We start from the raw sequence: 27,796 nt of genomic DNA on the forward strand, positions 1-27,796 counted from the left end.
AAAGTTATAAAAACACGATTTTAATCTTTATTTTCATTTATCAGTCATGAAAATATGAAAAAAACCGATGAAAAATAATTTGGAAAAAATATTCCATATTAAATGTCAAGTCTGTACATAGATGTTTAGCAGAAACAGGCGTTAAGGCGTAAACTGCTGTTTCTGACAACGGAATTTTTATCACTACTGCTAAATTACACTAGTACTATTACAGTTTGTTTTATCAGCTTTGGGCAAGAAGAACAAAATCACGCACGGGTATCTGGTGAGTAACATGTCTTTCTCATACTATAATTCCAGTATGATCATGTGACAGTCGATTTTAAAATTAAACATATTCAAGATATTTAAGAGTAACGTTATGCATGTCATTCAATCAGCCCTTTAAAGCTGAATAATTAGACTAGGAAACAAATACAGTAAACAATTAAAAATGAGATACATTTATTTGAATGTTTCTAGAGTTTATGTTAATTGCATATAATTCAATACACGGCAATTGACATCCATTTACTAAATTATATAAGCATTACTATTGTTATTTATAATTATTATATAGGTAAGATTCTGGTATATTTATGGAAGACTTAATATCAATAAACGTGCGAAGTTCCTACGAGAGTATCTTGATAAAGTCCAATCCAGCTCTATACATCGATTCCAATGATCGAAAAACAGTAAACAAAGCTCTACCACTGGTACTGTACTGTACCTACAGTAGGAATGTGAAGTACTTGATATTAAAACATTAAGATATTTCATATCACAGTGTCAGTTCTGTTACGCAGGTTATGTCTAATATATAATCGCGTGCCTGTATATAGAGAAAACACTAAATTAAGCTATATACGTTCGCACAGTTCCCCTAATGGACGCTCTACATATAGGACAACTTCTTAGCGCAGGCGCACACTGTGCACAGGAAACTAAGTGACCACATGGTAGAAATACTACGCTGACTTCCTCGTCCATGCAGATCTTACACGTCCTTTGTTCTTTAAGACGCTGGTTCTCCTCTATGAGAGATTTGGCTTCTGAAATGTAATAAGATGCCAGGAAATCAAATATTAGGTAAATAATGCTAATGCACAAGTTTAATCTCATACTCTGGTAATCACTATTTATATATGATTCATGTACAATAAAATAGCATATTCGTACACCAATCTATACTCTCTATGCTTCTGTTTCTACCAAGCAGAGATACCAGAACGTCTGTAGGATCTTTACTGTCTGTGTGAAATGCAGAGAACAAACATATAAGGACGGCTACTAGTAGGTTGTTACTACAACCTACTAGTAGCCGTGTACACTCAAGAAGTGTACACTCAAAAAGCTCTAATGCGCATTGCTATAATATTGTACCGGTACGTACCTTCGTCATTTTCGCCGACAGTCGTTTTGGCCTCTGTACTTTTTTGCTTCTTCTTTCCTCTCTTCTTTTCCTCTTTAGCTACAGAAATTAGGAAGAGCACAGTAGTGAAGAATTGTAGACATACCCTGTATTGTTTATCTAGAGTTATTTTGGGTGAACTGTTTTTAATCAACAATGAGCATTTACGATTATATGAGAACAAGTGCATGTAACATGTGGCTTCTCTAATATTACTTTACACTATGGACACATATTTTATTTATTTATTTTTAAATTTTGATATTAAAATGCCATACCAGGCTTTGGAGTCCGACTGGGTGAGAGAGTGTCCTGGGCGGGTTCAGCAACACCTGACGGAGTCTGTTCACGCCCCTCTCCTGGCGTCTGCCTCTCCTCATAGGACAGAATAGCTTCAAACAGGCTCTCGGCGTTAGGGAAGTCGTCCCCGGTGGTACGCAGTCTGTTCTCAATGACTTTTTTCACTGTGTCCCTGGGATAACCCATCTCCAGGACTGCCTGGACAGTGGGGGTGTCCAGTCTGGCCTTGATTTCACGGGCCTCCACCACGTACTGTCCGGCTGTAATGGACAAAATACATTGGTACATGCATCCAGATATAATATCTTTGCTGGCAAATGTTACAAGTCCTCGACAGTGATAAGCACTAAGGGCAATGAACTACATGTGTGCGGCCTATTCTGACGCATGATTCCGAGCCAAGTTTTTTTCCGAGTTGCAAATGTTTTTAATGAGGTGTATTCTGTGCATCATTTGAGACAGACACAAACGGTTCAGCATTTCAGTCATAGGATTTATTAGACAGTCAAAGAACTAGAGGTAACTAGACAGAAATTGGCTGAAGTAGACAGCCATGACTACGTTGCAAAAGGTTACCTTCTCGTCGCCTAACATTAGTTATGGCTGCTTGGTTTTGAACGGTCAACTGCGGCTGCTGATATATAATAAAATAAAATAAAATTATATTCAAAAATATACAAAACGTGGAACGTATTGTCACAAATAGCAAAAGATAATTGAAAGCATAGCAATTCATGTATAAATCGCGTATGTATGTAGTTATAAAAAGACGCTGGAGAGTTTTGTTTCTACCAATATATATACCTGGTAGGCCCTATATATATATATATATTTCTCGATCGGTTACTTGGAAACATCCACACTGTTCAATGAATTTTACGATATGGCATGTATTAGAACAAATCTCACGCAAAGCAAGAATATTATGCTCTGAAATACAATATAACAGTACAAGAGGCTTCTTTACAATACACAATAATTATGCCCTGGAATACAATGTACAGGATAATAGTACACTTTGTTCTTTAACAATACACTAAATAAAAAAATCTGTTACTCTTTAAGATATAGGTAAATTAAAATATGCACACATATTACGAACACCAGTGAGCTAATTCTTACCGTGTCGGTGCCCTGCCTTGGATACAGCTCTTGAACATGCCGAATAAACTCCTCTCCCTTGCACTGACGGACAAAACCACACCGAGGAAACCAGCGCGCATGCTCAGTCCATGGGTCATCTTGTGGCTCCCAGTTTCTCAATCCCCCATCACAGTAAAAGCACTTCACGTTGTCTGAAAATCCTGTGCATGACAAAAATAAATTTAGATATTTACCTTTAATCTCTTCATTTGCGAATTCATACTGATATACTAGTAAATTATATTGGATAAAATCGTCAAATACTTTAGGCCTAAGACCATCTGCAGCCGAAAAAAGTAATGTTCGAGCAGATTTCACGTACGTACTTTTAAATAACCTTGGGATAAATACCTTTTAAAGACTCTGAAATACTTAAAGAATCTTTAAAGGCGTTTGCTTTTAACTGAACATTGCCATTGCCAACGCGAACTTTCATTTAATGTAATTTGGAAAAGTTTTTTTTTTTTTTTTTAAGATACCAGTATATGACAATAAATTGCATACACTAGTATAGCTGCATAGTTTAAACAAAATAGTATCAAAATAAATGCCTAATTATGCCGTACTAATAGTGCGTATCTTACCAGCGTAGAAGAAGCCGGCCTTAGCCAGGTTGACAGGGTTTTGAGCCCAGTGAGCAGACCAAGTTGCAAACGTTTTTTCTCGTACACTTTCGATTGCGAACCTTTGGTGCTTTGGTTTGTCTGTTAGGATTCCAAGGTCTTGTCCATGAAATATAGCTGGTGAAAAGTAAAGAATCACTTTGAAGATCAAGTGAATGACGATGAAGATAAACGCATGCTGTATGGAAAAATACCAACACTCGACCAAAAAAGTTCGGAAACCGAATTCAAATTGTTTTTCAATAATTAAAAATCATGTAACATAGGGGGAAACCTGCGATGCATATTAATTAAAGTAAAAATGGTGCGTGCATCATCTTGGTTAAATAAATTTACCTTAACAAACGTGGTTATTTTGTTACTATTAGAATTACAGTGTTTCCGAACCTATGTGGTCGAGTGTATATGTACTGTCAACTGAGTTATGCAAGCTGACGAAGAGATGAAGCAGTATACACGAACAACCCGACAGCCACGAAGCTATATACTCACGAGCGCCGCCGTGAGGTGCAGAACTTCCGCCTGAGCCACTACCAGCGACCGATGCTGGCGCCCCACTGCGGCTGGTACTGTGGTTACCATTCCCCACCACAGTCCCGAGAACCAACGGACAGGTCGGAAACTGGCGACGGTGTTCCTGCATGGGCTGATCACCTACGGGTGAAGAAAAAACATGATGCTATATTACCATGCCTCTTACTTCGTTATGTATACAATTATATATTTCCAAGTATAAAACCATATGGCAATGACATGTTACACTAATCAATGTGCATCAGTGTGTTTCGAAAGTGACTTAAGAATGCGCATAATTATGCATACTGTAAAGACAGGGAAGGCAGATTATATAAACACAAACTCACATATAGGCCTACACATAAACACATAGCTATGTGTACACCCATACACACAAGATTACACTCGCGTGTGTGTGCCCTCAAAAATGCATTGGTGTGAGGTGACGGCTGCCCAGTAGATATATTTCGCCTACCTGGGTCCCAGTTCCGCAGAATCCCAGCACAGAATGCACATTTGACACTGTCTCCGGTCCCCGTGTAGAAAAAACCCGCACTGGCGAGATCACGTGGTCGGACGTGTGCAGCTATTGACCAATGGGCGAAGGTCTTCAACCTTTCTTCTTCGCATTTCATTCGCTCCGACTCTCCAATACACGTTGATATTTCACTCTGGAGAGAGGGTTGGTTACCGACATTGCCGACGTTACCCGCCTGCTGATTGTGGTATAATGACGAAGTTGACATTTGGGTTGTAGCGTCCGATAAACTAAAACCTAAAGATCTTGTAAGCGCTTGCTGGCTGGACAGCAGCAGGTTGCTCTCCCGAGACACAGTGGTAGCCATGGCGGGTCCTTCTCCCGCAAGATTAGGAAACGGGTCAAAGTCTGCTCCTGTTGCACCGTTCATCGAGGTGTTCGCGCCTTCGGTCTCAAACAGAGGTACGTTGTTACTCTCCAATCCCCTCACGTGCCGACAGTCGGGGAAGAAGTGCCGGTGAAGCTCTGCGGGGCTGATTTCCCGAGTCAGCTGCTTAAGGTGACCACCGCAGCTGTAGCAGATCACCTAGAGTGAACAAATGAAAATAAATAAACTACAATAAGTGGCAAAACAAAACCACGGAAAACATTAGGATACAATTCTTCTGGGAATGTATAGCATGAATTGAAATAGATTCATAAAATAAGCCAGTACTGTTGAATGACTGGTAACAGAGGGCCATATGGAAGATAAGCTTACGATTAACATGTTTACCCTCTTCAAATAAAATTTAAAAAAAATAGATGAATGAAAATGAGGGAAATGAGCACCTGAAGAATACCATTATTAAAAAGATGGACATTTGCATATGTACATAGCATATCTTATTCATAAATGAACAAACAAACAAATAATTAAATACATAAGTAAATAAATAAATAAAATAAACCTCATCCGCTTGGCCAGAATAGAAGAAGCCTGCTCGTGCCAACCTTGTTGCAGGGACTGCCGCCCATTCCGGCCAATTCCTGAAACTCGCCAGTCTGACTGCCTCCGAACTATTCCTGTCATCGGTAGGGGGAGCTGATCTGTTAGTCGTCCGCGGGAGGACGGTGCCACCATGAGCAGGATATGTGTGGAATATCCTGCCCGCTGGGACAAAATTTCTGGAGTAGCGGAGAAAATCTTTTGGGTACAAGGCTCGAAATGGACCATCTTTATCATGTGCTGTCTTTTCTGGCCTGAGGTCATAACCAAGCTGCCCGAGAATTTGGCCTTCGTGGGTGCAATAATCGAAGTACTGCTCCACCTTTTCACGGATAACACATTCAGATAAACCGACAGAAAACAGTCCACTGGACTTGGGTACGCCCACGTCAACATTTTGTTGGGAGCTTAGACAGATGGGATACTGAGGACCAAGTTTCAGAAGACCGTTGCTGCTTTCATAACAGTTTTTGATCGATTCTGCCTCGTGTTTTCCTTTAGCATCATGACAGACCAGATAAGGAAGGGGTGTTGGACTGTATTTAATGTTATTCAGGTTATTGTTCTTTTTTGACGCTGTCTTGGACGCATTTGGAAAGCATGTATCGCCGAAACCCAGGCTTGGTTGGCCTGTTAAACGACCAGAGGGGGGTACAGGTTCAAGACGAAACCGAAGCTGGTTTTGGACACCTCGTGCCAGGGAGGTTCCACGAATATCTACCCTAAGTGTCGTGCCAAAAACGCAAGAAAACACAGAGGCTGGGGTTTTCCTGGGGATAGGGATATCTAGTCGCGAGCTGTCTTTGAGAACCGCGGAAAAATATGGGTGGAGTTGATTTTTCGGCAACTCCACGGCTTGGGACGTGCGTCGGCTGATTAGGGCCACCCTTTCCCTTAAACCGATCCGACCTCCTTGGTGAACCTGTACCCGTATCGGTGGCCCCCCTCTCAATCGTTGCGCTGATGAAGAAAGAGTCTGTTTATGTATAAATCTATTTCGTACAGTTTGCAATTTATATTTACACGTACGAGTTAATGAGTTTCGGGAAAGGGAGGATAAAGTTTGCAATTTAACATATAATGATGTCCTTGAGTATATAGGATTAGGAGCTATGGGTGTGGTTGTGATTATATCAGTTAACCCTAGCTCTTGTACATCTATAACAGCATCTTTTGGCTGGTCATGTTCTAGTGTGAAAGAGACAATTTCCAGAGCGAGGGGAGCTATAAACCAGTGTCCATATATCTTCTTGTCTCGGCTTACTACAGTAGAAACTACTGCAGGGGGATTCAATTCAGAACTCTCTCGGTGTGATTCACACTGTACTTGCGGTGGGGGTGAGGCATGATCTCCACGACTTTCCCGCTTTACTGGTCTCCACACGATGACAAAGGTGGTTTCGGTGCAGGATGCGGTTTCTCTTTTAAATGTGTCATTTTTACAGTGGAGGCTGAAAAACAGTAATCAGTTATACTGACTGAGTCTTTAGATGGAAAATACCCAACAGGATGTTGTATACAGATTAAAGAGGGTGGGCCCCAATAAATATAATTATAAGACGTCCTTTAGTGTAGGATTTTAAAGGATTCTATAGGAATCCTACAGGACTGTAAAGGACGCCCTACACGCCTCCTAAAAGGCCTTATGAGAAAACAAGGTAAGTGGACTGTGAAAAATGGTCTGGTATCAGAAGTGAACAGTTTTACGAATTGATGGCTATGTTATCCTAGCACGTACCACTGCAAGAACAACAGACTTTAAAAGACAAAATGTTTAATGCCAGTGCCATGAAGCAAATATTCTAGACCTACCATCCCCGAAACCTCCGATATACTCCAACGATGCTCAGTACGCACAAACCCAGCAACCAACTAAGACACAGCGCGAAAGACAAGGCCCTGAAATAATGGAAATGCTTCTTATATAACCATACCGTTGATACACGTTGACTGATGTCCCCAGAAAGGAGACTTGGTTGCTTGGATTTAGATACACATATATATATTTATGATAAATTAATAAATAAAAAAGATACATTCTGAAAAAAAATTAAAAGAACCACAAGAATAACATAGAAATTGTGTGTGCAAACTGCGCGGAAAAAACCAAATGGTCTAGAATGCAGGAAAATATCGCTAGGTTTCTTTACAGTGAAACAAGGACGAGGGAAGCAGTAAAGGTATTCAGCGCCTCAGCGAAATGTTAGTGTTATTGCTGTTATCTTCTGCCTACAAGTCACTCGGACGTGAACCACTCTGTGAACATATGTATAAGACAGGTATTGAGCGTTTAACATACGCTGATGGCACCACGCTCATCAGTATTTGCAAAAATGACCAATTACAAAAAAGCATCAACTGAAACCTTCCTGTATATGATCATATGGGAATGACATGTCTGTTAATTTAGGAAAGCAAATAAATCAGGTTCCATTTTCAATATCCAGTCATCAAACCCAATCAGTCACAACTGTCGGCGAAATTAATACACAGCATTTTTATATTTCTGGGCATTAACATCAGTCAGGATCTTTATTGGGAAAACCCGTTTACCCTAAATATATATCAAACCTATAGAAAGCAAATACACTTTAAATTATTAAGATTTTAAAGAGAGTGTATTTTTTATCAAGATCTTCTTGTACTACGAGTTTATATGACAATTCTAACACACAGGTGTATGTGTGCCAAAGGCCAGGACCAAATCTTGTCTTATGCATAAAAAGCCCAGACCCCATGTTAATTACGCCCTGGCTGGGCCCAGTCTTTATGGTGTCTTTGCATTGTTAACAGCATCTTTGATAAACTAATATATATATATATATATATATATATATATATATATATATATATATATATATATATAAAAATTAGAATGTCGCCTGCACAGTGTATATGCACATGTAGGCCTAAATGAAACCAACTAAAGTATTCTGTTTATATAACTAAAATGGGAGTTTCGAAAAAGACAAAGTAAATATGGTATGCCGGTGTTTCCTAACCGCCTATAAAATTTTCAGAGAGTTTTTTAAAATGCTGACACAAACAGAGTTTAAGGCGCATGTGGACACATACACATACTAGCACACAGTGTAGGGTTTAATTACAGTGCACAGATTGAGCACAGCACAATGCAGAGATTAAGTACAGTACAGCACAATGTAGAGATTAAGTACACTACAGCACAATGTAGAGATTAAGTACAGTACAGCACAATGTAGAGATTAAGTACAGTGCAGCACAATGTAGAGATTAAGTACACTACAGCACAATGTAGAGATTAAGTACAGTGCAGCACAATGTAGAGATTAAGTACAGTACAGCACAATGTAGAGGTTAAGTACACTACAGCACAATGTAGAGATTAAGTACAGTACATCACAATGTAGAGATTAAGTACAGTACAGCACAATGCAGAGATTAAGTACAGTACAGCACAATGTAGAAATTAAGTACAGTACAGCACAATGTAGAGATTAAGTAGAGTACAGCACAATGTAGAGATTAAGTACAGTGCAGCACAATGTAGAGATTAAGTACAGTACAGCACAATGTAGAGATTAAGTACAGTACAGTGCAGAACATATTCACTGCACGCGAACATATTCAAATACTAACAGGTACAAACATATTTTACAAAGACAGTTCATATACTCACACAAGTTCTCTATTACTCTGGACTTCTATCAGACAAAACATGCCGGTAATCCATTTGATCAGTGCAAATGTCAGAGTATAGACTGTTTTTACAAACATTCTTAAATCATTTACTTTGACAATTTGTAAAACGGTCCCTAATCTAATGTGAAGTAGAAAAAATGTAATGTATGCAGTTATTAAGAATAAAAAAGTAGATAAATAACTAAATAAATACATGATGCATAGATAAATAAATATTAAAAGTTAAAAATACGAATCGTAATAAATACATTCACTTAAAAATAATCCGGTAATATAGTATATACGATGTGAAATATAAAAACTCTCTGGCATGTATTTGAAAATATGATAGATGTCTGAATGTTTTCTGTGAAAATGAATTAAATATTAAGAATGACATGTGCAATATACTATAAATCAAACATTACATATAAATTCAAAGAAGATGTAAGAAGATTATAGTTATTGAGCTCTACCTTGTTGTCTTTACAACCGAAGTTCTCTGAAAAAAATGAGAGAAATATAATAAATAACCAATATATTTGACAGCGGCATTATTATTTTAGGAAAAGATTATTCAGTAATGAACTGAATTAAAAAAAAAAACCTTTGGTGTCAGATGATTTTTTTCGTTTTCTTAATCCTACATAATACGGCCTTTTGTAGGTTTAAGAAACTTCCTATTATTTCTTTCTTGAATTAAAAGTCCCTGCAATTTTTTCCGGAAACCCATATTTGTCAAGAAACCGAAATTTTACCATGCTCTTTATGAAGAAGGAAAATAAGGGCCATATGTCAACTGAGAACAGTCATATGAGTTTCATTCTCCGTTTGCATTTCAATTCATAGATTTGTACAGACAGGAAGAAAGAAAAAGAATCCAATCAAGCTGGTTTGCCAATTGAGCTTATGTCAAGTCATTCTGCTAAGTTTAAGATATAATACAGGCCTACCCAACTACCAGACTCGGCACCGAATGATCCAGAATTCACCGGTAAATCGGACCACACTACCCGTTTTCAAGGTGTGTATCAGATCGCTTTACACAGTATCAGACGCGACACCGCTCTTGCCTAGTACGTGATGTGATAGTGACGATTCTCAGCGGGGTTGAAAAGCATTGCATCACCACTCAAAATTTGTTCAGGGTATGGGTGTATTTCCAGAGATTTAGATCGATCCAGGGATTAAAATTTAGATCGACACAACTCCCTGGGGGTTCACGCTAAATTGCAGTCAGACGAGCGCGCACCATAGTTAATTACCCTCTTACAGCTTTTAGTAGGCGGGACAGACTCTTAAGCCGGCCAAGCTGACAGTAATCTAGTGAGACTCCCCACAGGGTTAGATCGATCTATGGAAATGGGGTGTATAATACTGTGTAATGCGATCTGACACACACCTTGAAAACGGGTAGTGTGGTCTGATCTACCGGTGAATTCTGGATCATTCGGTGCCGAGTCTGGTAGTTGGGTAGGCCTGAGTAACACAGTTTTCCTTTTAGGGTATTTGTAGTGGCAGTACCCAAAATATTTTTCATCAATTTTTTTAACAACTGATTATTAAACTTGACCTGTATTTTATGCATATCCATCAAGTCAGTAAATTTGAAGACAAAGGGTAAAATGGTTTTCATTTAATTTGTAAAACGGTGTAAAAATATGGTAAAAAAGCAAATTTTTTTGAAAAATGGTCCCATATAAATATTCATCAGTGCCATATAAATATTCATCAGTGCTCTAAGGATATTAAAATCCTTTATTGTCATTCAGGTACCAAAAATGAGTTTTTTTCCCTAAATCTACTTATGCAAAATGCATTTATCTTTGTGCCGATTCAATACAATGAAAAAAATTGAAAATATATAATATCGGCGTTTATATTTTTTCGTTGCAATGTATAAGCATAGACAACTCAAAGCTTTAATCATTATTTTAACACTTTTCTATTTTGAGGTAAGATAGCAAATCGGTATGGGGCGTAACTTCTTTCCTGAACAAGACATTATCATGAAGACTGGCAGAGCTGACGAGGAGTGTATAAGCTACATTCCCATGCCGTCATTTTGGTTCAAATTATTTTGTTATGGAAATATAGTCGCTAATTACAGATTTTTATTAAACAAAGGCATTATTTTGCTTCAGTGACGAACGATAAAATCTAAATAAGACTTTTAAGATAAATCGCTGGCAGGGTATTGGATTACTTAATGGTGTGATTAAATCTGCGTTGAAACGGTGATCATGGTTACTCGGGTAAAAATAAATTTGAGAAACCGATTTTTTCATTTTTTTTACCCAAAAATTTGACGTCAATCGTAAAATATCATATGTGTAAATGTTAATTAATTTAGTCACTGAACACTGAAGATTACCCAATAGAACCCAAAAGAACTATTACCCAAAAGAATATATTTGTTGCAGTAAATAAGGAGTTTTAGTGGCAATATCCTTAAGTTTGAAGACATAAGATAAAAAAAAAACGGATTTCATTTTATTTGTATAACGATGGATAAAATACCCTTAAAAAAGTAAAATAGGAAAAAAAAACATGAATATTCATCAGTTCTGTAAGTTTGAAGACAAAAGGTAAACTTGTTCTCATTTTACTTTTATACCACTGAAAGTCCGTGCCGTACATAAAAACAACCAAACTGGTATGTCGCCTGCAACAAAGGCTTCACATCCACGTGCTCACCGGCTGCCATTCTATCGGTTTTATTAATGGAAGTATGGTTTTGACATGTCTGTCAAAAATCGTCTTTGTTGTCGAATATAGGTATTATTACAAACATGAAATAACATACGCAAGACCAACTCTTTATGCCAAACATAGAGCCCGCACTCATACCCCTGTTACTGTCCTCGGACAACGAATGGAACACGTCCTCGCTCCAAGGATAAGCGCGCCAAAAGACCGGCATTTTATAGGTCATGTTGGGCAAAACTATCAAGAGGGGAATCAACTTCATCTAAAGCCGAGTGTAATACAAAGAAGAAATCTAATAAATGCAGTCATATAGCAAGAATTGATGTTTTCAACACGTTTACAAGGTATTTGTCTCTCTGAAAAGCCTATCTATCTGGTTTAGATACAGGTACTTCAGCCGCTGTTCAACCTGTACACCCCTACCTGTAGTCTACAAATATTTGATAGTCGTCGGAAACGGAGCGCAAAGCATGCTGGAAGACCACCTGCACATTAAAAGGGCAGCCGCTGTTCAACCTGTACCCCCACTTGTAGCCTACATGTATTTGCCAGTCTTCGGGGGGGTGGGCGCGTCAAAGAGCACGTTGTTCTTATCGATCGTGCTGGGCTTTATCAAAATCAATGTAAGCAAATGATATCAGGTATACAACCAAGATAATGTCTCAAGATTATGAAGTTTATATTTTGATTCAAAATTGATGTCATACACAGGCATCCTCACCTTTCTAAAATAAGAAAATCCCTGACTTAGTTACATGTAGCTGATCAGCAGCTCAGAAAGAGCCCATACCCCCCCCCCTTGTTTCCCAGTCAATGGGAAAGGCAGCTTATAGGAAAGTGCAAAGGATGTTTGGAATGTAAATTAACACCACTGCCCCTGTGTTCTATTGACAAAAAGGCGTCTGTTTGAAAAAGTAGAAAGAAAACTTCCTCTGTTAACCTTGTGAAGCTATAACCGCAGCTGTCGCCGATCCCCGTCAGCTCTTTGTTTGTTATTCATACTTTATTTTCATTATTTTCTTTAGCATTCAATTAAAGAGTTTACTTCAAGTAATTGAATTTAACACATGTTTTCACTATATCTTTAAATTTGCTTTTAATATTTGTTGTATATGTTGCAAATATTGTACAATTGAACCTTTTTATTATTATTATTATTATTATTATTATTATTATCAAATATCATTAATTTCTTTTTCCTTGTGATAAATACATTTTAAATCAGATACAAGTATTAAATTTAGAGAATCGGCGCCTGGTGCTACAGTGTATTAATACAGTTTGTTTTATCAGCTTTGGGCAAATAGGACGGAATCACGCACAAGAATTTGGTGAGTTACATGTACATATCAGACTGCTTGCATCGAATACAATACTGAATAACGGTGTGGCTGTTGCTCGATGTGGTTTGCAGAAGTTATCATGAGTTGTCAGAAAAGAATCTGAAGAACAGTTGATCGTTGTATCGGTAGTATTATAACGCCTTCTTGCTATCCAATTCGTGATCGAAATCCATGGTCAGCTTAATTACCAATTTATTAAGAGTTGAACTTATTTAGGATATCATCCGGTTAACATAAGGGTGCATAGCTCTCAAAATCAAACAACCTTTTGACAGGATAGAGCTCTGAAATACGTAATTTTAATTATCTGTTGAAATTTCCCATGTCACTCTGTTAGCATTGAGGGCTAAGCTGGATCAAGTCCTTGTCAAAGTTCTTTGAGGCTTTGCAGGATACTCTCCCTTTGTTTCTCTGACTCCTAATTTAGCCCCATGTCTAGATTTTATCTAGTGCCCCCAGGGCTGCTGGAGCTGTTCTTTGAAAATAACACAGAGGTAGATTTTTACTAGAGATAAATATCGATCGCCATCGAGAGTGCATTGGATTCACTCAAAATAAGGGCCGCCTTAGAGTTGAAAGGTATTGAAGCCTGAAATTAAGGGGTAAAGGAAGTCCCCCTATTAAAATAGGGCTTCTAAAGGTAACTGGTATTGTTTACCTCAGTCCTGTGAAAGCAAACGAGACGGGGTGTCAGAACAATGGTGCGTATCAAATTTATACAGAAGACTTGTACAAACATGTGACTTTAACTTACCATCGAAAGGGATTTTCGATTATATTCCATTAAAATTACACTAAACTTATAGAGAATAATATCATGGTTGACCCTCAAAAAGTATACGCACAGTGCATCCGAGCGCATGCTTGGTTACGCCCCTGTCACATGACAACCCCTGTATGCTTATATGTAACAGTCCATTGTGAGTTAAAACAAGTCCCAGTCTAACATGTACGATCTTTCATCCCTATCCAGTGATGCTTTAAAGCAACAAATATGCCAAACACGTAAAAGCTGCTGTGTCTATGAGTTAACGTCACACGACACAAGTGAAGCAATAATTAGCTGACTGTAAATTATGCAGGCACCACGTACAGCGCGTGATCTGTCGTTTAAATAGGGAAGTACAATACGGAGGGGGGGGGGGCGGGAGAACACGTGGAAAGATATTGACTTGTTGTTGTGAAAAAGCTAATTTTTACTGCAGTAGTTTTGCAAAAAGACGTTCCCAAATATCTGTTTTCATTTACATACATGATATCAGTAAAACCTCATGAAACGAAAATTTGAAAGTTACAGTACTACCGTGTACTGAGATTAACGCCCCTTTGATTTGACAAAGCCAGCACTTTTAATTTATGACCCTGAATACATTATTTATGCCCCAAATGCGCACGACTGTCGAAATATTTAAAAGCACCTTAAAACGTTAATGCGAAATGTGTTGTAGGCCTGAAAGTGTAACACTTGCTACACCCTTACGAAAATTTCCTATAGGATTCTATAGGATTCCTATAGGATCCTATAGGAAATCTTATAGGATCCTATAGGGCACCTTTCCTATAGGATTTCCTATAGAATCCTATAGGAAATTGTTGTAAGTTAAAATCTTGAGAGAAATACATATCTTATAAACAAATATCATTCTAAACAATAGATATTTGATATAGGTCAATTTTATCAGTTGAATTGTCAATTATATATCACTATTAAAGCAAAAATGCTTTTTATTGTTTATAATGCACAATCTTATAGTCTTCTATAGGATTCTATAGAAATTCTTTAATTTCTATTGTAAAGAAATCTTGAAAAATTGATCATTTGTAAAGTAATCTTTTATGGAGAAATATTTTATCATTAGGAATGTTTTTGTACCAAATCATTGAAGCTGAAATTATTTTTTTAAATTTATGTTCAGACCATTACAAAAATTCCTATAGGATCCTATAGGAAATCTTATAGGAATTTCTTTAAGAACCTATAGGAAATCCTATGCTAATTTATATAGGAATTTTTTATAAGGCCGGGTTGAATGAAAAATAATGAATCTGGTTTAAATATCAGTGTATGATTTTGATTTTTAGTTTATGTTCAGAACATTATAAAAATTCCTATAGGATCCTACAGGAAATCTTATAGGAATTTCTATAGGAACCTATAGGAAATCCTATGCTTATTCATATAGTGATTTTTTATAAAGCAGGGTTGAATGAAAAATAATGAAACTGGTCTTAACATCAGTATATAATGTATTTTTACTTTTTGTGTGATCATATCCACTTACTTCATATTTCTTCTATTATACAGGGGTATTGAAAGTCAACCTTATCTAATCAGATTTTACTTGACCTTGGCTGTTTTAAAAAGTGAAAGTGCAATCCTGCCTTATATATCAAATATAATGTAAAAATATAAGTGAACATTATGGGTATAGTACTGTCCCTCATAAAGGAAGGGAAACGAGGAAAAATTAATATGTTTATAAAGATACATTTTATTATAAACCATGCTCAATCACTTGTAAGGTTTAACAGTCAACTGAAGTTAGCTAGAGAATGCCCTACTCCACCAGCCATGACCACAGATTCAACAACTGTGAATTTCTTTTGTTAGCCTGGCACCTATTATTAGGTCACAACTCCTGTAGCTATTGTTACACTAGTAACAGTAACCGCCTATTAGGTGTTATCAGATGTGTGGTATCCTATCTAAGTCTTTGTTTATATGAAACAAGCAGCAAATGAGTATACAGCTATCAAGATAGTTTAAATTCAGGAGCATAGTGGAAGGGTACAGAGTGTAGAAAAATCGGAATGAGGAAGGTATGTATTACAATAATGCATTGGATCATTTGGGCATCTAATCAAATTGAACATGAGATAATTAATTGATCTAATTTGCAGTGTGCCTTGTAAACATGATATTTATATTACATTAAACAAGTTATAATTTATAATGAAGAAACAAAGATACATACTGCAATCATTGTTTAGTCTCTTTATTTCTTATAAAACTGTGATCAATTGCTCATATTTCTTTTTAATGTTATCCACAACTGCCTCCAAGGGACCATCATGATATATAACTGAGAATGACCCATGCTAATATATAACATACAATTAACATGTTAGAGGGCCTGTCAGGGCAAATTTCATTACCTCACAGGTTCTTCAGGATCGTTTATTTGCTAAGTTTTCTTTCCCTTTAAGTTCTTTTCAACCCTTAATGTGAGGTAAACACCATAGTTTGTTTAAAAATATTTTTGCTAACCTATACATAATGGAAATGAAATGTGCATTGTGAAAATCTGACCATTTTGCTTACACAAAAGCTATAAATTTTAACTTGGGGGTTGCTTTTTTGTGGTTTGGACTGATGATTTAGGTCAAGCAAAGACTGGTGAGAATAGGGAATTACTGTTTACCCTCAGAAATGAGTTTCTATGAGTTTTTGGGACTTCTTTTGGCCCTGGCAGCTCTGTAATGGCCAAATTGCATATTTAACCAGAGTAGAGTTTTCTCCACTGCGGATTTCTGCATTTTAAAATTCGTTTCTTATTGTTCCTCTGGGCTTGGTCCTATGAAATATGTTCATGTTCTTTATATTTTTTTTTTACAAATTATCCAGCTTTAATACCTTGTCTTTGAAAAAAAATTCAGTTAACTAATAAAGGCTATGAATTGCTCAAAATAGAATTGGTGCAATGATTATTATTGATCTCATTAGAAAATTTTCGTAAGGGCAGGGGCGGATTCAGGATCATTTGAAGGGGGGGGGGGGGGCGCAAATGAGGAGCCGACCCCCCTCAACTTGGCGCGGGGTTTGGGTCCCGATGAAGGGCCATGAAAAATGTTGGCATTTTAGAGGGCAAACGGTGCCATTTGGTACAGTTTAGAACACGTAGTCAAAATTTTAATTTCAAGAGGGGGCCCTCTCCCTGATCCTCTCTCTTAATCTGCCACTGCATTCCCCATTTCATTTCTGATTTACAGATTCCCTAATCGCTTTTAATTTTGTGTTTACACGTTTGATTTCTTCATTATATTATAATAGCTTATGACCTCATGGAGTCACAAGGAAAAAAGTCAACGCATACGTTATAACTCGTGTAAGTATCATGACCTTGTGAGCAATCACATAAGTGAGATAATGTATTTATAGTAGCAATCTCAAATGAGGCCAGTACACAAGTAAAAAGAGCCATGGACATTTCAGTTCGGTATCGCAGATAGCATAAAATATTGGTAATGTGTTAATATACCTAATAGTTCATTTTTTTCGAATATTTCAGTAGTTTGTATTTATCGTATATTTATGTCACTTATTTTTTTTAGATTTGTACAAAGAAAGAAAAGTAATGTATCATAGTGTCAACGGTATCAACGATAGCATCGTGGGGGTCTCTCTGTCACGTTACACCGGAACTGTATTGATAACAACAAAATTAACAGGTGTCCGGCATGAAAGGGTTCCCACCACGAGCTCGCAGGCTTCCACATGCTTTCGGTTTTGACATGTACGTATCCGTTAAAATTTATCTTAGTAGTCGAATCTCCATATATGAAACAAACGTGACGAAGTAAAATCTTTTATGTTTTTTTATGCGAAACATAAACGGCCTGCCTGACTGAGGTTGCTCATCAGTGGTTCAACAAGAACCGCCGACACCCCTCCTCCTCCCCCCTTTAAAGGACAATATTCATATAAAAATCCATTTCTCGAATTCTGAAGATCCAGCACTTAATCTATACGCTACAGTTATATTTTAATCGATCCCCGTCATTTAAAAATTATAAAAACAATCTATTAGTAGACAAAAAGCGTTTTAGTAAACCTCACCTCAATATGCATAAACGAAGCAACAGATCTGGGTCACGTGGTACTGTGACGACAATCACGATAAAGGTCTATGAGACTCAACTGAGCTGCATGGTGCATACAGACGGAGAAGTTAAGGAAAGTTGTGTTGAACGGAGTTGATGAATTTTCGTTATGCCTCGGTGTGTTGCCGTGGGATTCACCAAAATTGCAGCTCTCGTTGACAATCTTTCTTTGTCTGTGACGGTCTTCCGTGACTTACTAACTTCGGTGACAATAGTTGAGATGCTCTAGATCATGGTCACCTCAGGTGGTTTAGATCATATCAAGAGCTGGTAGTCTTTCAGCTTAACTGTCATCAGTTGGCAAACTTACTGATTGCTGATGCATTTTAAATGCATTGTAGTTGACCAAAAGCTCGTTTACAACAAACCTGTTAATTATGCACCGCTGCACTTCCCAACCCAGGTAATAACAGGTATCAAAATCGTCTTGGTGGGCTTTCATATTTTTCAAAATATCTCATTTATTTCATGGGGTGATTTTATTGGTATTTGTAAATGACGTTTAATATCAATATTTAAACAATTGAGTTCAAACACCGTCGCGAACATTAATAAAAGTAATTGCTCTCAGGGTAACTTGAAGCATGCGTATGCCCAGGCATTACTTCCGTGGAAGAAAACGTGTTGAAGAACAAACAGAAAAAAGAGCGGTATATTAAAGAAAAAAAATAGGAACTTATGTACTAAAATGGTTCGTAATCCTAATTCGTTTATGCTTTGAGGATTTGTTTCTGAATGTTATTTCATCTAAAGTATAAAATAATTTAAAAGACTTATCATTTTATACCTTGAAATACAAGTTCTGCGTCTGTACACAAAACTTTTTGCAAATTTGTATGCTTTGTCAAACCCAAAAACATGTAGCAGATCAAGGTAAAAGAGCATTGTTTGCTATAAGTAGCATGGGAAAAATCATTACTTGAATGTTTACTAAATGTGCAGTTTTACATACGTGAGTATAAAAAATTAAAAAATTCCAAGCACGCACAGCAAAATGTAGACTAACGCAAAACATCAAGAACAGCGTAATCTCAGCAAATGTGCCCCATATAGTAGCTTAATTTCCATTAATAATAAAATAATCATTTAAGTCAAAAATTTTCTGTCGATTTAATAAATGTTCTAATTTATCCAGAACGGTATATTTATTTAAGAGGAGGCTAACTGAAATATAGTTTTATTATTTGTTTATTTTGTATTTGAAAATTACCCATGTCACCCTGTTAATTAGAAGGTCTAAGCTGGATCAAGTCCGTGCTAAAATTCCTATGAAGCTGTGCAGGAAAAATTCTTCCTTTGTTTCTCTAGCTCCTCAATAAACCCGGTGTTCAGATTTTATCTAGTACCCCCAGGTCTGCGGGAGCTGCTCTTTGAAACTAAAGCATTTTTTTTTTACCTGAGATAAATATCGCCAGCCATTTAACCCTCTAATTAAGAGGTAAAGTAAGTTCCAGTTAGATGGATGATTAAGATGGGACTTGTAAAGGTAACGGGCATCGTTTACCTCAGTTTAAGAAAAGTATCCAAGACGGAGTGTCAGCGGTTTAATAAAATTAATCATATGCAATAATCCACAGTACCCTTTACTCATTCAAATGCAGTGTTTTATACAACTTGGGATAACCATAATTAAATGCTCGTTAAAGAATTGACTAGACGGGAATGGTTTTACACAGCTTCATGAGGATTTAGATCCCTCAGGTAAGAGATTTGAATGAGTATTAACTTTTATCAGAAGCCAGAGAAGTCATCTTATACCCCCTTTACACTGGGAGGCGTCCTTTCTGCGACCATGAAATTTGGCATCGCTGTGGTTTTAATAAGGAGGAACGAGTATTGATTTTGTATCAGAATGAATGGTCAATGATCGGCCAGCTGTCGACACGTAAAGTATTATAATTTTTTAACTCTCAAATGGGGCCGTACTGCTGGACGCAGAAAGGACGCCGTCTATTGTAAAGGGGGCTTTACAGGTAGACAATGCAGCTCAGTTTGACAGCTAAGCACGCTCTGTTCTCCAGTGGCTCGATTGTCGTCATCGGACCACGTGACCACGTAGCTCATTAACTCCCAGGCCGAGCAAATAGGACGTTTTTTAAAGCCAAAAATTTACAAAATGAGCTTTTAATTTGTGTATTTGGATAAAGATATCGTTAGTTGGGCATGTTTTCTGAAGAATATGTTCCGTTGAGGCCATTCTGACGGTATGAAGCAAATCCTTTAATTTGTATCCTGTTTGCCAGTTATTGGGGGAGGTAACTCAGAGCAAAGACCAAAGGGTATTTGGAAGGTTAACGTACAAAGCTTGTGCATCGCCTTTGATCTGTTAACACAGCCTTTGTTTGGAAAAAAATGTTCTTAACCTTGTGAAGATATAATCACTTTAGTATTTTCTTTATCATTAATTTTAATAATTATATTCATTAATGGTCTAAAATGCATAGAAATGTTTATAAGACTTTACAGGGGTAAAATGAGCAGAGTAAGATGATTAAATTAAACGGTACAACACTAACTTCAGTTTCTCTTTGTTCTTATTCCCTTTTATTAAAGGTCACGTAGCTAGAAAGAGATACACAGTGACGAGAGAAGAAGAATAATCATCATAATTTTATTCATAGTTATGTCTGACTATATGAAGACTATAAGGGCGGCGATGATATTTATACATGTACCAAGAGAGACAGGAAAGATGACCAATCAGAATGAGACAGCACGAAATAACGCCCACGTGACGAGACGTGGCGCGACTTGAAGCTTTTATATCGGGTATCAGAGATATGTTATTGTTAATAAATAGAAGCCAGGGGCGGATCCAGAAATATTTCCTGACAGTCTTCCATATTATATTTGGTTATCCATTTTCCATTTTTGACCGTCTTCCGACAGAAAAAATTAGATACCCTTCAATGTAAACTAGAAAATCTGACCGTCTTCCGGAAGACCCAGAAGACGGCCTAAATCCGCCCCTGGAAGCAGTAGGTCTGCTGACACATATATCAGTAGAAACATGTACATATATGTTTAACAGGAACAGGTTATAAGAATATAAGTTTCCTATGTAATACTGCCCTCTCTCCCCCGGATATGTTTATACACATCATGAATACAAAAGAAATGGATGTGATTACGCCCCTCCTCATATGGAGAAGAGAGTAAGCCTTTCTGCGCATGTCCAAACCAGATCATAGTACCAGTGTGAGACCCGTTATGTATGCGCTGTCAGCAGAGACTGGGCGTGTAGATCAAACCTGGTAAATTGATTATGGAATGCGACACTGATTTCAACAATTGCTAATCTATATCAGTCATTCTTTGCTAGTGGTGCACTGCAGGGGGGCCATAACAAGAATGTTATTTAAATTTAGATAGCCAACCAAATTCTCATGACATCGTTGTGTATGTTTCAATAACAAATCAAAGAAGCTGCATGAGCAAGGAGGATGTTGTTATAAAAGCAAAAAAAATAGAAAAAGCAGAAAAAATATCGAAATAACCCTCAAAATGGCGTCCTTTTTCTGTGGAATTTTGACCCTACCTCTATTTAAGAACAGTTTGTTTAGGGTTTGAATGGATTATTGAAGCAGGAAATACATCTACTGCAAGAAGATATAATAAACAGAATGTGCAAATTGTTATTTAAATAAAAATTTATTTGAAGTCACTGAAAAATGATCACAAAATTAGCTTAACTTACGATACATGCGGTGTCCCACCCCGATGAAAATTTCATCTAATCCTATCTTTCCGTATTAAAACTGTTCAATCGTCCAAAGTAGTATGTCGGTTAGTTTGTGTCACGAAGTCCATGATAATATCAGTTTTCTTAAGAATTTCACATTTATTGCTCAGCAAGGTCGATTTTTCTTCACCGCGTCCCAATATAACGTTCGCAACGCTGAAACTTCAGAGATCGATTTTTATCAGACGACTTTAAAATGCCGCGTGAAAATTATACATCGATAGCGATCTTCTTCCATACTCACTAACTGATGACGTCTTACACACGAATGGCTTCTTTTGCACACTAAAAAAACCAGCTCAAACTGGCGGGTGGCCCATTCTGATAACATATCACGCAATGACGCTGTCGAGATAGGATGCAGGGCACAGGTGTAATTCCCTCGATTTAACCGTCACAGGATTGTTTATTGGGATCTTCTTTGTATGAAGGTGAGAAATAATGAGTTTCGTTTCATTTTTCTTCAATTGTTTCAACATATTTGTGTACCGATTGATTTTTACCATTCTATAAGTAGGTTGACTTCGTCTGAACTTTCGTTTTGCATCTGTTTCACATGGGGGACTAAAGGTCATATTGAACATGGTGACGCGGTGATACCGTATTCATGTTCTCTTGTTCTCGAAAACTCAGTCATCGAAATTGAATTACTTTTTTTAGTTTTGTCTTAAATTAAGCTGCTACACTGTATTCCGTGCGTTTAAAATTTAACCGTCTGTAAAAACAGCAATAATGGATTACTAGCAACACTTACGTTACGCAATGAAGCACCGAAAATGGGTGAAGAAAATGTGTCTCAGTAATGCGTGTTTGCCACTCATAATGCACTGTACTTTGTTTGAATAAGCAATAAACTATTTGTGATCTTAGGTTATCCATTGTTCGTTATCAGAGTTAACAGATTCTTTGTGTGAATTTTTTTCAGAATCCCAAGAGTGGATGCCTTAGTGAGCACAGAACAGATATCACCATTGGTCTACATATGTCAGGAAGAATGTTATAATTATGAACTTTGTGTTACACTGAACTTCATTTTGTTAAATTTTGTATTTAACTGAACTTTATTGTGTTAAAATAATAATAAAAAAATAATAGTTCTGATAAAAAACTACAATCTGGAACATTCTTTAGATCAACTTTGTTCAGTGTGTGTCCCATATGACAGAGTTACAGTAAATAAAATATGTGCATTATTCCTCTGTGTTTGTCAATTCCATTTTAAAAGCATGTGAAAGTGGTGTGCCCCTCATGAATGAAGTGTGTATGGATAATAGCAAAAATATTGTTATTATTTACATGATTATAAAAAGTTTTTGTACCCGCGTCAATAACGTTACCGTGACCCACATATTCACCATTTTTATTAATTATGAAATGTGGATTAAATTCTTCCAAACCAGTTTTGAAGCATTGAGACAACACCCCCTTATGATTTAAACTAAAACTGAAAACATTCCATTAGACTTTCATTAGTTTGTGCAAAATATATTACCCAGGGTAACGCGTCTTGGATTTGGTGGGTATAGCTGTTCAACTGTCCTGTGTGCCCTAAAAAGGGCAGCTGCTGTTTCCCTTTTTATGAAATGATAAACTGTGATGGTGTAGCTATCACATCGCAAAATTACAGCTTCCCAGAGAAAGTTTGAAATTTTCGGTCAAATTCAACATTTTGTAACCACTAGCAAAGAATGACAGATATGTATATATATATATATTTATTTATCTATTTATTTGTCTGTTCTATGTTCTAGCCACTAATATCGTATTGTAATTGATTGTACCTTTATGTGAAGGTGTTTGTCAATAAAGAATCTGAATCTGAATCTATAAGATGATGATATTTCTGATAATGGGACTATTAACATTACCACTATATTTCAGTACGGCTATATACAGTTTGTACCATGAACTTTAGGTAAATAGAAGGGAACCACGCACATGTACATTTCTATATCTAAACTGTTGAAAATGTAAAAGCACCCTAAACTACTACTCTGACAGGTGTAGTCCGCCCGAAAGTGTAGCACTTCCTACAGTAGTTGGTAATCTTGGCCATATGAAATTAAGCCTGAATTGAAAACGAAGTTAAAGCTGGAGATATACGCCTATATATTTGAAAGCCCAGTATATCTAGATATGTTTTATGAAGTGAGGATGCTCATCAGTACACATTTGACTTTTACTGTACACTTACCGACTTTTTCAAACAGCTGCCACCTCCGAGCGAGCGGGAAGAAATAGGACCATACATTAGGCCAGTAAACGAGTATACACGATACTTCCCCCTCAATTTGGTGACAAATTTTTTCTGAACTAATTCCGGCCCTTTGAAGGCCAAACATAGCCAAAGAAAATTCTCCATGAATCCCCCATGGCAGAGTATCGTTTTCCACAAAAATCCAAAATGGCCTCAATTGAATGGGGTGGGACACCTTGAGTGACCGGGAAGAAAATCACCTTCCTGTACATAAACTCTCTAGGTCACGCGTTGTATCTGGTCATTCTATGGTATTAAACAGGGGCGGATTTAGGGCGTCTTCTGGGTCTTCCGGAAGACGGTCAGATTTGTCAAGTTTACATTGACGGGTATCTAATTTTTTCTGTCGGAAGACGGTCAAAAATGGAGGATGGATCAACAAAGATAAATTGGAAGACTGTCAGAAAATAACTCTGGATCCGCCCCAATTTTATTTTTAATATAATTTTCATAATAGTGACTATTTTTAACAATAAAGAGTAAAAACTTTGCATATAACTTATTTCTTACATTTATTTAAGTATATAAGATTAAGATATATTTGATTATAAAATAATATATTAATTCTTTTCAATTTTTCCTTCCCAGATAATTTTGGTACCCATTTTTTAATTTTTTTTCAGTAACTACAAAAGCTAAAAAATTCATATTCATATTACTTCATATTCTCCTCAAACATGATATGGGCCAACAACATACGAAAGAAATTTAGATTAGAACCACTTCAATGAAAAAAAAAAAAAAAATAAATAAAAATAATAATAATAAAAAAATAATAATTTATCATGACACCTAGCATTGTGGGAGGACATGTGAGGCATTTTGAGTAGACAACAAGAGGTCAAGTGACAAATGATACCTGAACCCTTATGTATTTCAAGATAATCTAGAGCTCAAAAAAAAAAAAAAAAGTTATAAGACAGAGAATCTCTTTAAACCCGAGACACATTTCATTTGAATAAATACTTTTGAATATATTATAATTTCGACAATTAATTATAATTTGATCAATGAATCTGGTAAGAGTTTCTCTTAAATGTCCAAATGCGATTTAAAGATGATCAGAGCAAATGAGAACTCATATCATTGCTAAAATTAATAAAAATGTTTGAAGGTGTAACATATATCATAAATTATATATAAATATACATTATTCATCAAACTAATTTTGGTAAATATATCATAAAATATTATTATTTAGTCTTGTATTCATTTAATTTCGCAACGGACAAAACTTCCTTCCTAGATTCCTACTTGGTTTTCATATGTACAAAATTTTCAAATTAATTAAAAAAAAAAAAAAAAACACTTTACATATATTAAGAAAATGAAATAATCAAATATTCATATTTTGATTTGATTTTTAAAATGTCTCCACAGACAGAGCAGAGTTTTGGTTTCAAAGATAAAAGTTGAAATCTCATTTCCATCTTATGTCCTTCCCAGATGCTCACTAACAATTACTATTTTCCGTAACTATTACATTTGTAATCCTAATTTTTTTTACCTAAACATAACTCACATATATAGGAACAAACATGCAAAAAAATGGGCTTTTGAACTTTTTTATTTTTTTATAATATTTTCATTTAAAGTGTCAAATGTCCTTCTTAAACGGCAAAAAATGCCTCGGCCCTATCTCTGACAATATTAATTACGGGTCATATAATTAGAGTGCACTGGGAGTGGAGGTGGGGTGGGAGCTGAAGGGCATGTGTCGAGTGAAATAAACACAAGACAAGGAAGTTAGGCCTTTCCTACAAAACAAAGTTACTCTCATCACAAATGTAAACTACATATCAACTTTGTCTTTTCATGCTTTTAAACAAAGGTCCTATTTTAGAATAAAAGACATGGGGACCATCGGCATGTGACGATAGTCACGTCCATCATGTTTTATTAATCGTTTATTACTACCCTTAACGTTTATCAATATCCTAAAATAACATCGCAAAGGTACGAGAACACGATTATATTAAAGTCTGCCATAGACCTTATTGTTGTCAAGTAGGCAGGACCTAGTGACTATTGTGTCTAATCTAAGTCGATGATAATATGGACAATGCACACGTATCCTGCAGGTCGATAAAAAGTATCTTAAAACCATCAAGGTTTGGAGCACGAACACCCCTATTGTCCACGATTGTGGTCTACTAGTAGACTTCACTATTTTTTTTCTTTTTAACCTTAACAACACTCAGTTTAAAAGCTAAGTATTACTTCATTCCCATTTACCACAACCCCCCAAAAAGAGAATATTTGATATGACGCAATATAACTGAATACATTAATTAAAAAAAAAAAAAAAACATCACAAAGGAGCAGTGCAACAACACTATTATATTAAAATCAAGGCTGTCATAGACTTCATTATTGTCAAGGATGCATTGTGTGCTGAGGGCCTCGTTAACTATTGTGTCTTAACAAGGCAGATAATGCACACATAACCTGTAGGTCTAGCTGGATAAAAAAAATAAAATAAATAAATAAATAAATAAAAAACATCGAGCGTTAGTACAAAAACATCCCTACTGTACATGTTGACGGTTTACTAGAGCCTTTCTGTAGTCTACTACCGGGTGGTGGCAGTAGATAGAAATCAGCGCCTGGGTTATATTACCATCGGTGGGAGGATTGTTTGTTTGTTTGTTTGTTTACATCATTGTTTTGAGGGGGTAACTGTGGCTACCAATGTTTTTTTTAATTGTTTACTTTTTTAATCCACATATATATATATATATATATATATATATATATATATATATATATATATATATATATATATATATATATATATCAGCGCCTGGGTTATATTACCATCGGTGGGAGGATTTTAATCCATTATTATATATATATATATGTATTTGTGTGCATTTAGATATTTAAATGAAATCATTTTCTTTGTTTTGAAAATCCGATCTTGGTAATAGTGCGCTTGCACTGAAGTTTGTTCCAGTGCATTATTTTAAAAGCTTTTCCAATAAGCGGGTATACAAACAGTTAAGACACGCACTGGACACTTGCCACAGTTGTCCCCCAAAAATCATTTGTAAACAAACAAACAAACAATCCACCCACCGATGGTAACCCAGGCGTTGATTTCGTACTACTAGTGCCTTTCTGTAGTCTCCACACATGGCTTTGGACTAAGCCCAAGCAATAACTAGACTATTATTCTTTCTATTCAACCCTTTTAACAACATTCAGTTTAAAAGTATTACTTGAATCACCCATGACAAAAAAAAAAAATATTTGATATTACGCAAAATAATTGAATAAATAAATTTAAGAAAAAAGAACGTAACATACCTTTTTACCATTCTGTGGTTATATAGTGCTGTTGTTCCTAGAAACCGTCACTAGATATCTTATTTTTTATTACATCAGCATCCTTAGCGTCGGTAGTTACTCTCTTAGGATTGGCCAATGGGCTGAAATAGGCGTGTACATGTACCGTTATAGTCACTCGGTCATTATTGCCATGGCTAAGTACATAGTGCATTGTTCTATTCACACTACTAGTATTTCTTAAGATTAGTTTGGTTGTCAGCGAAAGCTGTTGCTGTTGCTAGGCTCGACTATTTATTCTGACTATTAATTTATAATGGCTATATTAACACGAACATGACATTCTTCATGCTACATGGACATGTAGTACCGGTACATTTATAGGCCCTACCGGTGCCAGTTGTATAGATATCCCTTAGATACGCGCAGTCGCACATCAAAGGGGAATTCCCTATATACTGTTTATAACTGCAGT

At 36.4% G+C, this 27,796-nt stretch overlaps 1 protein-coding gene and 1 long non-coding RNA gene across 2 annotated transcripts; one reads left to right on the top strand and one right to left on the bottom strand.

Moving 5' to 3' along the window:
• Window positions 1–427: 427 nt before the first annotated feature.
• On the bottom strand, window positions 428–27,360 carry LOC106179841 (uncharacterized; the record flags this gene model as incomplete). Its single annotated transcript, XM_086995559.1, has 12 exons — window positions 428–1,034; window positions 1,376–1,453; window positions 1,672–1,953; window positions 2,270–2,327; window positions 2,816–2,997; window positions 3,421–3,576; window positions 3,952–4,113; window positions 4,451–5,039; window positions 5,404–6,892; window positions 7,254–7,340; window positions 9,578–9,603; window positions 27,343–27,360. Coding segments are annotated over 12 exons (3,324 nt in total), but the record flags the coding sequence as incomplete, so codon positions are not given.
• LOC147759780 (uncharacterized) lies at window positions 21,184–22,969 on the top strand. The gene is made up of 2 exons (XR_015331098.1): window positions 21,184–22,207; window positions 22,702–22,969. It is a non-coding gene; the product is annotated as an uncharacterized LOC147759780 (long non-coding RNA).
• Window positions 27,361–27,796: the final 436 nt, after the last annotated feature.

Source organism: Lingula anatina, chromosome 9 (assembly GCF_051362555.1).
Source record: "Lingula anatina isolate TDL-2025a chromosome 9, LinAna3.0, whole genome shotgun sequence".
In the NCBI taxonomy this organism is placed as follows: domain Eukaryota; kingdom Metazoa; phylum Brachiopoda; class Lingulata; order Lingulida; family Lingulidae; genus Lingula; species Lingula anatina.